General features: G+C 34.1%; 2 protein-coding genes across 9 annotated transcripts in view; one reads left to right on the top strand and one right to left on the bottom strand.

Moving 5' to 3' along the window:
• Nucleotides 1-1,943, top strand: part of LOC125026654 (magnesium transporter NIPA2-like) — a 44,351-nt gene extending 42,408 nt beyond the window's left edge. For all 6 annotated transcript variants that reach the window (XM_047615237.1, XM_047615244.1, XM_047615254.1 and 3 more), the window contains one exon: nucleotides 30-1,943. In XM_047615237.1, coding sequence (XP_047471193.1) covers nucleotides 108-1,421 — 1,314 coding nt within the window. In that variant the 5' untranslated portion in view covers nucleotides 30-107 and the 3' untranslated portion in view covers nucleotides 1,422-1,943. The remainder of the gene's footprint in view (nucleotides 1-29) is intronic.
• Nucleotides 1,944-5,966: 4,023 nt separating this feature from the next.
• Nucleotides 5,967-12,500, bottom strand: part of LOC125044890 — a 9,136-nt gene continuing 2,602 nt past the window's right edge. For 2 of the 3 annotated variants that reach the window (XM_047641884.1, XM_047641955.1), the window contains 3 exons: nucleotides 12,187-12,372; nucleotides 10,882-11,061; nucleotides 5,967-9,974 (listed from right to left, as the gene is read on the bottom strand). In XM_047641884.1, the coding sequence (XP_047497840.1) occupies nucleotides 9,480-9,974; nucleotides 10,882-11,061; nucleotides 12,187-12,372 (861 nt within the window). In that variant the 3' untranslated portion in view covers nucleotides 5,967-9,479. The remainder of the gene's footprint in view (nucleotides 9,975-10,881; nucleotides 11,062-12,186; nucleotides 12,373-12,500) is intronic. The other variant, XM_047642040.1, reaches the window with a different exon arrangement.

Here is a 12,500-nt window from a genome sequence, read left to right as displayed (position 1 = left end):
TTAAAACTTTTTTTTCTTTTCTTTTTCAGGTTCAGGGAGGGACTCGTGCTGTGGATGGAGGTTATGGATATTTGCGCTTGCCCAAGTGGTGGCTGGGCATCTCCCTCATGGCCCTGGGAGAGCTCACCAACTTTGTGGCCTATATATTTGCACCAGCCATTTTGGTTACTCCCCTTGGTGTATTTTCTATTGTATGTACGGCTGCATTATCTCCCTATTTTCTGAAAGAGCGTTTAGCCATGTTAGGGAAACTTGGGTGTGTGTTGGTGCTGGTGGGATGTGTTATAGTCACACTTTGTGGACCAAAAGATAGGGAAATTGCAAGTATGGAAGAACTTCAGTCTCAGCTTCTTCATCCAGGATTCTTGATATATGCCAGTTTGGTGGTTGTCATTTCTGCAGTTTTCATGGCACTGGTACCTCGCTACGGTCACCGATATGTTCTGTTATACATCACCATTTGTTCTTCCTTTGGCTCACTTTCTGTCATGTTCTGCAAAGGTGTTGGTCTGGCATTGAAACAGACATTTAGTGGCAGTAATGAATTTACTAACTGGGCCACTTGGGTTTGTTTATTGGCACTTGTAGCATGTTTGCTTATTGAGACAATTTATATGCAACGTGCACTTGATCTTTTCAACAGTTCTGTCTTTATGTCTATCAATTATGTGCTTTTTACATCCCTTGTAATTATAGCTTCATCCATATTGTACACAGAATTAAGAGAAATTGGCTGGAAAAATATTGTCCTAACACTTCTGGGTTTCATTGTTAACATAGTTGCTCTGTTTCTTCTACATCTGGATAAAGAAAATGGAGCACAACAGACACCTCCTGAAACAGGTGACGCCTCTGCTGAGTCACCTCAGCCCATCAAAGTTCCTGGAGGTGGACTAGACCAAGGTACACCACTCTTAAGTAGGGCACCTGCTTCACCATTAGCAGGGCTTAACCTTACACACAATGTATTTCCCACAAAAACTAATTCTTGCATGTCCTTGATAAGTCAGAAGTCTCAGCTTCGCCATGCTAGAGAAAATAATCATCACCATCCCCTTGACAATATTGAAGATGATACTAGCCGTCACAGCAACAGCAGCAATAGCAGCAGAGGTGGCAGCAGTAGTGTAGAAGGAAGCACTAGCAGTGGGCCAAGCAAGCAGGAAGATGGGTGTGATGCCAGGAGAGGACATTGCCGTTCAGCTTCAAGTTGCATGTGTGAGGTGCCACTCCTTAACGAACTTCAAACATCAACGACAAAATTCACCTCACAACCATCATCTCCTCAAAGTGATATTAGCAAAAATAATAACAATAATCGTAGCAGAAGCAGTAGTTGTAGCAGCAAAGTAAATGAAGTGGCTGTAAGTTTAGAAGCAGAGCTTGAAGACCGGTATAGTCATAATAAAGCTCTAGTTTGACATATACTTACCAAAGTCCATATGTAGTGCCATATATGCCAAAATATGGATGGCATAATTGTGCTGTCCACATGCTAGAATCGTTATGTATACCTGTTAAGTTACACGATGTTATAAAGGTTGCAACTGTGACTAATATAAAAATAACAGATATTTACTTTGAAAACAGTGACGAAAAGAGCACCTCTGATCAGCAAGAATCAGAGCAATATTATTTGTGTTTATATCTAGTGTAGATATGAGGTATAATCAGTTTACACTTCACTCTTATAGTCAAAATACCATAAGAAATTCTTGGAACTAGATGCAAGAAATAATAAATTATATTTATATTTTCTTTTTGCTGATAACTTTTGTGTATGTGTACCTATTTGTATTGAGGAATCTCATAATTAGATGACTTTAGATTTTTTATGTAATAAAGTAGAATGTTGGTGGAAGAGAAACTAATATTATGAATAATGATATTTTACAGAATCTGATACTTAAATGTATAAATGAGTAGGATCTGATATAAGACCCTAAACAATGATTTTTGTTTACGCTACTAATAAAAAAGATCATTTTAAAATCTAAACCTTGGTTACTCTTCCCACAAATATCTTTAATCAGTAAAACTGTTCAATGAATTTATATATCATTGTGCATTTATTTTGACCAATTACAGTATTTACATCTTCAAGTTAATAAAAACAAATAAAAAAAAATGCTGGCTGATCTCTAAGGGTTGTTACTAGTTATAAAATAGAGGGATTAAACTTTATGAACTCATATTTCATATATGCATAATATTGTGTTTGTTTCCTTTCATTAATTCATTTCAGGACGCAGGATTTCCCAAACTTACTTTCTTCTTCTTCTTCTTCTTCTTCTTCTTCTTCTTCTTCTTCTTCTTCTTCTTCTTCTTCTTCTTCTTCTTCTTCTTCTTCTTCTTCTTCTTCCTCTTCCTCTTCCTCTTCCTCTTCCTCTTCCTCTTCCTCTTCCTCTTCCTCTTCCTCTTCCTCTTCCTCTTCCTCTTCCTCTTCCTCTTCCTCTTCCTCTTCTTCCTCTACCTCTTCCTCTTCCTCTTCTTCCTCCTCCTCCTCTCCTCCTCCTCCTCCTCCTCCTCCTCCTCCTCCTCCTCCTCCTCCTCCTCCTCCTTCTTGAGGTAACACCGTGAAAGGAATGCTGATGCTATGTGGAGTCCCATTAATGTTCTGCATGTATTGTTATTTGTCTGTATATGCTAGTAGTAATGAGTTAGGGACTTCGCACTGCAATGGGTCTTCAGTACAGAGAGCATCAACCTACCTTTCATTTACCTTTTACAGCATTGTGACTTTGCAGTTGGAATACATATAAAATAGCCAAAGAAGTGAACTATTTTTTAAGTATTGTATTGTATATGCAGTAATGCTTCCTTTGTGTGTAAAGGTGCTGATTTACAAGATAAAGTCTCTCTTTTCTTTTACCATCATCGAGCCTAATAAAAATCGATGTATCATTTTGTATAAATAACAAAATGTACTAAAACAATCAGGACCTATCATACAGTTTATTAAGAATAAATTCACATATACTTTTTTTTTATGACAAATAATGTTATCATATTATCTATTAATGAAACGTCACTTACATTATCTTTGTTTACTTCATTTTTGCACGTGAAAGTGATAATCATTTGGCATTTTGAGTGAGGACTAGTAATTATTTCTCAGATTTGCAAAGGATCAGCTAAGAGAGTCTCGACATTAAAATGATACAGTAGAATTTTCTCATAAATAATATTGTTATTGAAAGGTATAGGCTACTTTTATTTATTTTAGATGGAAAAGGTGTTTCATTCCAACATTTTAGTTTTCTTCTGATTATTAACCTGTTTATGAGTACTTGTACATTATAAGGAAGTGAGAATTACTTTTTTGACTTCAGACCAATGTATATTATGTTTGTATGCTTATTACTGAATACATTTTATGTAGGAAAGTGGTAAATACCTTATCACGTTTACTTGGTTATTAATGTTTCTGTCAGTTTTATGTCTCATCTTAGATATATATATTTTTTATAAATGCTATCACTAAGTCATTGTGAATATTGTCCCTATTATTCCTATCTCATTTATTGCTGTTAACTGTATGTATGATTCACATAGTTATGTTTTGTATTGCAATGAATATTTATTTTTCTTAATTTGAGATATCTATTCATATTCTCATGCTAATGATATAGTGTGAATGAAATGAATCTTGCAAATTACTTTTGCCTTTAGAAAAATATTCAGGGTTGGCTTATATAAATCTTTTGATCCACCTGCTTGTAAATTATTGAGTTTGAAATTTGTGATATTTCTTCTCAATAAACACCCATTTTCTTATCCACCCTGAAAGAAAAAAAAAAATCCATCACACTATTTGCAGGGAATAAGTATTCTTTTCTCTCTTTCCATTTAATAACATGTACCAGCAACTTACAAGATATTTACTATAAAATATATCTCAAGAGTAATGAAATTTATAGAAGTAATAAATAGGTATTAGTTAGCTGCAAGTTAGCAGTAAGTTGTACACATTATATAAGTCTGAGAATCTTCTCTGTGGGCCAGCAGTCCAAAGATCATACATAGTCATAAAGCTTTCTGTCATCCAGATCTTTCATTGGGTAGATTTATTATGGAGTAGTCTACCAATGCTCTGTTGTAACAATACTTAGTTGGGGAAAATGTAAATGACCCTTTCTAATGAATGTTTTCTTCATTATTCCTCATAATTTCTTGAGTGATGATATGGATAATCTAGCAATAAAATACTTAGCTTCCATAATATACTGTAGCTGAAGTGAAGACATTATTCTGCTAATTACTTGGTGTGCCAAAGCATTCATAATACCTTATCTTATACATTACTTTTGCACATTTGCACAAACTTGAGAGCATGAAGTGTCCAAGCAACTGTAATGCAAGGTTATTTTTCAACTATAGTCTGTTTTGCGGACTCTGATGCAGACAAAGAGAAAAAAAAAGTTTTGGGATGACAAACCTTGAACGAAATGTTGGACTAGGTTCATACTATAAAAGCTTAGGGATAAGATTAATTTTGGCTGCAGTATACCATTTCTTTGGAGAGTTGTAACCATTTCAATGAACTATAGTACTGATTATTCAGTAATATTTTAGTTGCCATTTTGAAAAACAGTGTTCTAGTGAGATACTTTACTGATTTTTATTTTGCAGATCATAGCGTATTTTCCTTCTTTTATTTTCTTATAATTTTTATTTTCTTGTGGGCAGAAAGTCTAATATAGTTACTTCATTATTGTTTTGTAATGTAATGGTAATTGTTAAAATTGAAATATTTCACTAGACTTGAAAATCATTAAAAAAAGGTATGTGTTAAGTGTGTATTCCCTCATAATAAACACACGCTGTAGCAAAAATACTTCCTGCCTCTCCTTATAATTGTAAAATCTTCATTACATTTCTGCAATGATTGTTTATTGATTTATGTAGTGTATGCAGTAAGGAATACAAAAGTTTTAACATTTTTAGGATTCATTTGAAGAACATGATATACTTTTATTTAACCCAGTGTTGCCAGAGTGGCAAGAATATATGCTATGTCCACTGTGTCTTTCTGTTTATTGATTGTCTTTATACATAGATAATTCTACAAGTACTTAGTTACCAAAGAGTCAACCAATAGTCGTACCTAGCTCACCTGTTTACCCTTTTCCTTGATTTTTGATAAGATCCCTTTTTTATTGCTAATAGTTTTGTTAATAACTTCATATTAATCCTAAACCAGTAACAATAATAACAAAATCGATGTTAGAATTTTCTCTTTTCGAAAACAAGGAAGGGGGAAATCAGTTGAGGCATAGGCTTACTAATCGGCTCCTTGGTGGCTGAGCACTCATGGAGATCCCTAAGTGCAAACAATATTCACAAAAAGCGACAGTAGACAGTGTAATTACCTGACACCATCCAATGTATTTTGTCTAGTCTTTGATGCAAATGATAAATTTAGTTTCTTAGTTTATTAAGTCTGTTCATTTCCCAAAGAGAAAGGATCTTCCCTCTTTCAAATAATTTCTGTTTCTGCACATAATAAATGTAATGCCATGTGACTTACTTTATTAGACATCATATACTTACAAAATAAGCTATCACTGTGATGTAAATCAGTTTCATTGTCTTCATGTGTAGAAAGTGTAAACAGTGGGTTAATGTGTTATTTGTGCATTGTAAATAGAATGCAAACTGAAGAAATATATATTGTATACAGATACCCCTTTTTCTTTCCTTTGGGCATGTGTATAAAAAGTCCTCTCATAGTATAATGGACCAATGTATGTGTGTGTGTGTGTGTGTGTGTGTGTGTGTGTGTGTGTGTGTGTGTGTGTGTGTGTGTGTGTGTGTGTGTGTGTGTGTGTGTGTGTGTGTGTGTGTGTTTTACTTGTGAAAAAGGGAGGGGGGGTGGGAGAGAGAGAGAGTTAATTCTTTTTACCCAAAACTAATTACTATATGATGTAAGTAAATATTTTCAAAGGTAATCAATGACCAGAGAGGAAAATTATTCATTTATTTATTAATTTGCTTATAAATTCACAGCATACAGAAAGTCTACATTTACTGCATGGAATCCATTCTTGAAAATACTTGCAACATCCAGATTATATATATATTTTGGCCTGCTTTTGCACTATAAACACCCTTAATGTACAGCCCTTAAAATAATCAGTAATACAAGAATTGTGCAAAGATGATGTAATATAAATAATTAACCCCTATAATCCGGATGATGTGACCATCATGTCATGGAAAAATTTGGGTTGCGGGGCAGGACACATGAACATGAAGTCATAGAAAAATATGACAGTGCGCCAGGGTGATGCGAACTTCCCATCATGAGCATTTTGGCCGGGGTGAAAAGAAAGATTCGCTACAAGGGCACAAACCTCTTAAGAGGGTGATTAGACTCATTTGGCATAGGAAGGGGCTTTTGCATCATTTCCATCAATACACAAGAGCTGAATGTAATGTCTATGAGCTGTAACCAGAAGAGCACTATCTCCAGAAAACACACTATATCCATACTCAGGATTCTATTCCTGTCTGCCATGACCAGTGGTAAAGGTTTTATTTTAAAAATTAAATATTACCGAAAAAATGAAAAATTATATAAATAATAAAATGCTACTTATTGTTTTTATTCTTGCACTGAGTACAGACTACCTGCAGAGATGATATGGAGTTTGTGCTAGGAAAACAGTCTATTACTATCTGATTACAGCAAATCAAATGACAAATATGGACACTGGAAAATGGCAAAAAAGCCAAAAATGCTTATTGTTAATGCACATGAGTGTTCGCGTGTGTCCGGCCTACATGCTGATGGGTGCCATCAGACAATCAGTAGCCAATCAAGTAAGCCTTATGCCCATATTTTGACACATGTGATGGTAATTAAGCATCCAGATTCAATGAGGTAAAAGAAAGATATTTTGAACGAGCTGCTGTTGCATAGTGTACCAAGACAACTAATCTTTTCTTAACCAATTTCTGTAAATTTCTTGAAAATAAGCACTAGTTTTCTAATATTTGACACTAAAACAGGGGGACTTCTTTTGATTTCTTTTCTCTATATATAACAAATAGGTCAATGTCTTGGGTAGCCAAGTACAAGCGAGTAATCAAAACTGGAATTTTTTGTTCATTCATAATCAACATGGTTTTCTATATATTAAAAAATAAATAAATAAATAAATAAAAAAAATTAAGCAATTATTAATACTACTACTAATAATAATAATAACTTATAATAATAATAATAATAATAATAATAATAATAATAATAATAATAACAACAATAACAACAACAATCATATAACAGTAATGAAAACACTAACAATGTTGATTGGAAAAATTATAATATAAATAAATGAAAAGTTCCCTATATTTTAAGGGTCACATGAGATCAGGTAGGCCTAGTAACTGAGTCCTTAATAAATATGTAGCTGTGGACCCATCTATCTGTAAACAATTATTAAAACAAAACATCGGTAGACAGTCCAAGTACCTGATAACAATGGGTTAATAAAAAAATAGCACAAAATCCAAACACCATGATATAATATATAAAAAAATAATCTTAAATGCTTAACACTTGTACGAAAGATCAGTGATCTTAGACTCATACCTTATATTACTTACAGCTAGATTATTCCAAATTACTGAAAATAAAATATAATCTCAATTCCTCTCTATATCTACATAATGACACTGTGATGTCATCTGCAAACACTGCTGGTGGGCAAATATTAATCTATCCTTATTTCTTGGTTTACTACATATAATTTTTGTTTCATGTACTCTTACAGTTTCTATTTTTCTTCTAGAACTGTTTACAAACCATTCAGTTTTAAATCTTAGGCCTTTGTGTTTTTTGCCTTTCAGCTTACTTCCCTTGCCTGGACATTCAGCAGAGGGTTTATAGTTATAATTCATACAGAGCAATATGAATCGGTTGCACACATGCACACACACACACACACACACACACACACACACACACACACACACACACACACACACACACACACACACACACACACACACACACTCACTCTCCTCCTCCTTTATAGTAGGGAGCATGTCTTTTCATAAACAATACAGACTATGTCCTTGAACCAACCAAAAGACACAACGCAGACCTGTGTGATGGTTACTCATCCAAGCATCTAAGTAAGTACCAAAAAGCCCATATAATTTGTCACTATATATATCATGATGAACGTTATAAAATACTGAATGAAATAGCAATGAAGCAATGTTGGAAGACTATACATTTCAAACAGCTTCAACAACAGTATAAACAATGATCTTGGATATGAATCAGTATCTACATACTAAAACTTGAAAAATGAGATGCCCAAGTTACAAATCATGTATTAGAAAATACAAACAACGCTGTTTGCATGGCATGGGGGATGAAGTAATGCAAACGTGAATATTCACTGAACAAGAAAAACTATCATTATAATAATCACCCATATCTATTCTGGAAAGTTAATAACAATTTTTTTTTTAATTAATAAAATATAATATAGTGAGAACTATTTTCAGATATTCTTATTCATGGGCACAAAGCTCTTGAAGGAAGATTAGATAGATTCACTTGTCCTTTACAAAGGGGATTTTGAATTATTTTCACCGATAAAAAAGGGTGGAACATAACATCTAGAAGCCATGGTTGGCAGAATGCCAGCTCTATGGAGGATAATCACCATCTTATTCCTGATCTGTACTAAGAATCTCCCCCCAACAAAAATGTATTCATAAATCTTTGAAGCAAAAGAGGGACTTCATGTTATAAACACACACACACACACACACACACACACACACACACACACACACACACACACACACACACACACACACACACACACACACACACACACACACACACACACAAAAGGGGGGGGGGGTTACTGATCTCCCAAAATCAACTAGTTTAGTACTCTCTTGATACACATTTAGCCCACTCCACCCTTGAGACATCCTCTATATCAAATGCTTGTGCTTGGAACAGTCACATATATTATGCTTATCTACCAGCTATACATCCAAAGAATATCTAAAAGAAACATTGAGTTACACCACACAAATATAAAATAGATCTATGAGGGAAAAGGACCCACTTTCACAAGAAACATAAAATTGTCACACCACACAGATTAAGCATCTATGATAGAAAAGGATCCATTTTCATGAATCAGGTTTCAATTTTTATGCATAGATATTCAAAGATTTTGTTGGAAAACATGGAATTATTGAACTGTGAGGAATGCAGAAGACAAATATGATAAATGACTATTGCAGTGTATATATCATACAGGAATGTATGAGACAGCTACTGTAATGGTTTCTGCTATATATGTACTACCAAACACTATTTAAAAAATAGGAAGAATAGAGATGCAGCTTTCTTCAACTGACTTTGTCACATTTTAAAAAAATAAATAAAATCATAATAAAAATACAGCACCATTCAGATTAATTACGTTCATGTTTAAAAACTACTGTGAAAGGACAATTCCACAGTCTATCACAGTAACACGTGAAATATCAGGCAACTCAACTACTGACCTCAGGACATCAAGCCCACTCACCACCTGACCAAACACACCATTGTAACATCCGGCATTTGCTCTAGTCAGAATGCCAAATCGACCACCAATATTGTCATCACTCCAGCTAAAAACAGCCCCCGAAGAAGCAGGTCGACTATATATGCCTCCCCAGGGAAGTCCTTGGATAATGGCAGCCCCACCATCGCCATCATAATCTCCCCCTGATATACGTTCACCAGGCTCACCCTTACGATACACCTCTATCAGCTGTGTGTAGGCATAACTCGGACCATTCTTCCCCGTACACAGGAGGCTAAACTGTAGTGCTCGTTGATTTGGACTTAGCTGGATATGGATTCGTTGAGGAGGTGACCCAGGCCAAGCCAGATCCAGGAATGCAGTAGGAGATGAGGTGTTCAACTGCTCTTCAATGTCAGTATACTGCAATTATAGTTTTTGATTAGAGAAAATACTGCACAAATTTATATCAGACTTAACATGACTTAACTTGTCAAGTAATAAAAAAAAAGAAATGCTACTTTCATATATTATCTATACATATGAAGTGAACCAAATTATCCACAGATCATCATCTTTATCTGACTTCATCTATTCCTAATTAAAAACCATGAAAATGGATTCTAGCTGCTTTAATATTACAGCTTTTATATAAGTTGACCTTTCCAAGAAAATCTACAGACATAACATACACAAATGGACATATCTTGAGAGCAAGGCTACAACAGGTAGGCACATGTAACTGCCAGGAACAATATATAGCTTTTGTTTACTTATTTCTTTTCTACAGAATCTACATCACTGGTCAATGGTCATTAGCACCATAGAGTTTCATTAAATATTTCATCTTATAAATTTGTCTCAATCATTTTTTCTACATTTTCTGTTACTGTCATATACATAAATTAGTCATTCGTGTTTTGGCGCATTGGCAGGATATCTAAGGTTGTACTGGCAACACCAACAGGGTCTACCAATCCAGTAAGGAATGAAATAAACATTGTACTGTATTATTTCTAATTAATTTACAACCATATTGGTGGTACAGTCTCAGATTAGTAACAGGGTTATGCTCTCTAAAATGGTCTCTGCATATAAAGTACAGTTATGTTAGAATTCAATTGATATTTTAGGTTTGGCAATGGTATAAAGATATGGTGGTCAATCAGTTATGTAACACTAGGGATTAGCAATACATCCCCATAACATGCGGAGGGTCAACCATTCCAGAACACACAAATTGCTAATTAATGGAGGAAACACTATCACCTAAATACAAATTACTTAACAGGACCCATCACAGAAGGGTTAAAAACACTGACATTCTTACCTGAAGTGTTTGGGCATATACCGGTGGGTTCTGCTTCCTAAGGTGATGTAGGTAAACCCTGTCATGTTGGAGGGTTATACGGGCAGACCTTACCCGGCCTTGCTCCTGCATTACTGCAAACACTTTTCCTGCCTGAAGTAGGCTTCTCACATCATCATCTACCTGTTGGAGCATCTCAGCCTGTTGAACAAACTTAGACTAATTTGTAGTCATTACCAGTAATCTCTATATGCTTATAAGTTTCAAATCCTTGGATCATAACTTTGGGTAAATAATAATAATAATAATAATAATAATAATAATAATAATAATATTTTTTTCTTTTTGCTTATGACAATTTTCACTGACAAAGATTCATACTGCCTCATGTATTTGAATAGTTAAAAAATTCAGCATTTTCACCACAGATATTAGTTTTTCAGTTAGCAACCCACCTTATCTAATTGATTTGGGAACCCATGGGATAATGGAATTTTAGCTGGGGTGGAGAGATACAAATATAAAATGTGGCTGACTGTAGCCTTATGTAGAATAAAAATATGGTTTTGTGACAATTTATTCATGCACATGGGATACTTTATGGACAACAATTATGGTTGCTTAATGGGAAAAAAGTCTATCAATGTGTATATATATATATATATATATATATATATATATATATATATATCTCATATTGCAACCAATTCATGTCTTTACAATATCCCAGCTAGCATTAGATTGCCTTAAACAGTTAAAACTTACAAACTATTACATATCTATTATAAATAACTTTTTCACTTTTAACTCAATGGAAATGTCATAAATGGTGTCTTAAACTTCAACCTGATGATTCCTTGTCATATCTACTCTGATAGCATTATTGTCATAACCAGAAAAAAATTGTTTTTACTTACTGATCATGAATAAACATTTTCTTTGGAATACCAATCAGTTTATCATGCATATGTAAAGGTTTGCATTTGTATCATCTTAAAATGTCTAAAAAAATAACTAATATGTAAAAAAAATCTGGTTTATAGCTTTACAAAAAGCTTTGCATTTCTTTAAGGTGGAAAATCAGAAGTGACTATTTTTCTTAGATAATTACAATCATAGTACTTCTCTAATTATTGATTCACCATTCATATTTATTACTGTTTATATTATCAAATGATAAATGAGGGATTATGCTTACTTAATAATTTTTCTGTAAAGGATCATATCAAAGCCATGCAATGTTCTTTTATCTGACTTTTGATTCCGTGTACTCACATGTCTTATTACTAAAGGATTTCAAAGGAATATTTAAAAAATACCAATTACCGTTAGTGGAAATGCCCCTCCTATTAGTATGTCGTGGGAACAAGCATTGTGCACACCAGAAATGGTGACAGGTGTCATTCCACGACTACTTGCTGACATTGCATCGACATCTCTCAGAGTAATCGCAGGCTCTAAATTTGTCTCATGTCTCACCATCCTCAGTGCCTTTCTTGTAGCTGCTCGAATCTGGCACATAAACAATCTTTTTAACAAGATAAAACTTTCTTAGCTGAAAATTATCATAAAACTGGAGCATTTAGTATTCAAAAAATAGATGTCATGAATATTACTACATACAAACAAGTGTCCTTTAC

The sequence above is a fragment of the Penaeus chinensis genome, chromosome 1 (assembly GCF_019202785.1).
Source record: "Penaeus chinensis breed Huanghai No. 1 chromosome 1, ASM1920278v2, whole genome shotgun sequence".
In the NCBI taxonomy this organism is placed as follows: Eukaryota; Metazoa; Arthropoda; class Malacostraca; order Decapoda; family Penaeidae; genus Penaeus; species Penaeus chinensis.
Note: the sequence above shows the minus strand (reverse complement) of the source record. Positions and strands in the feature narration are given on the sequence as shown.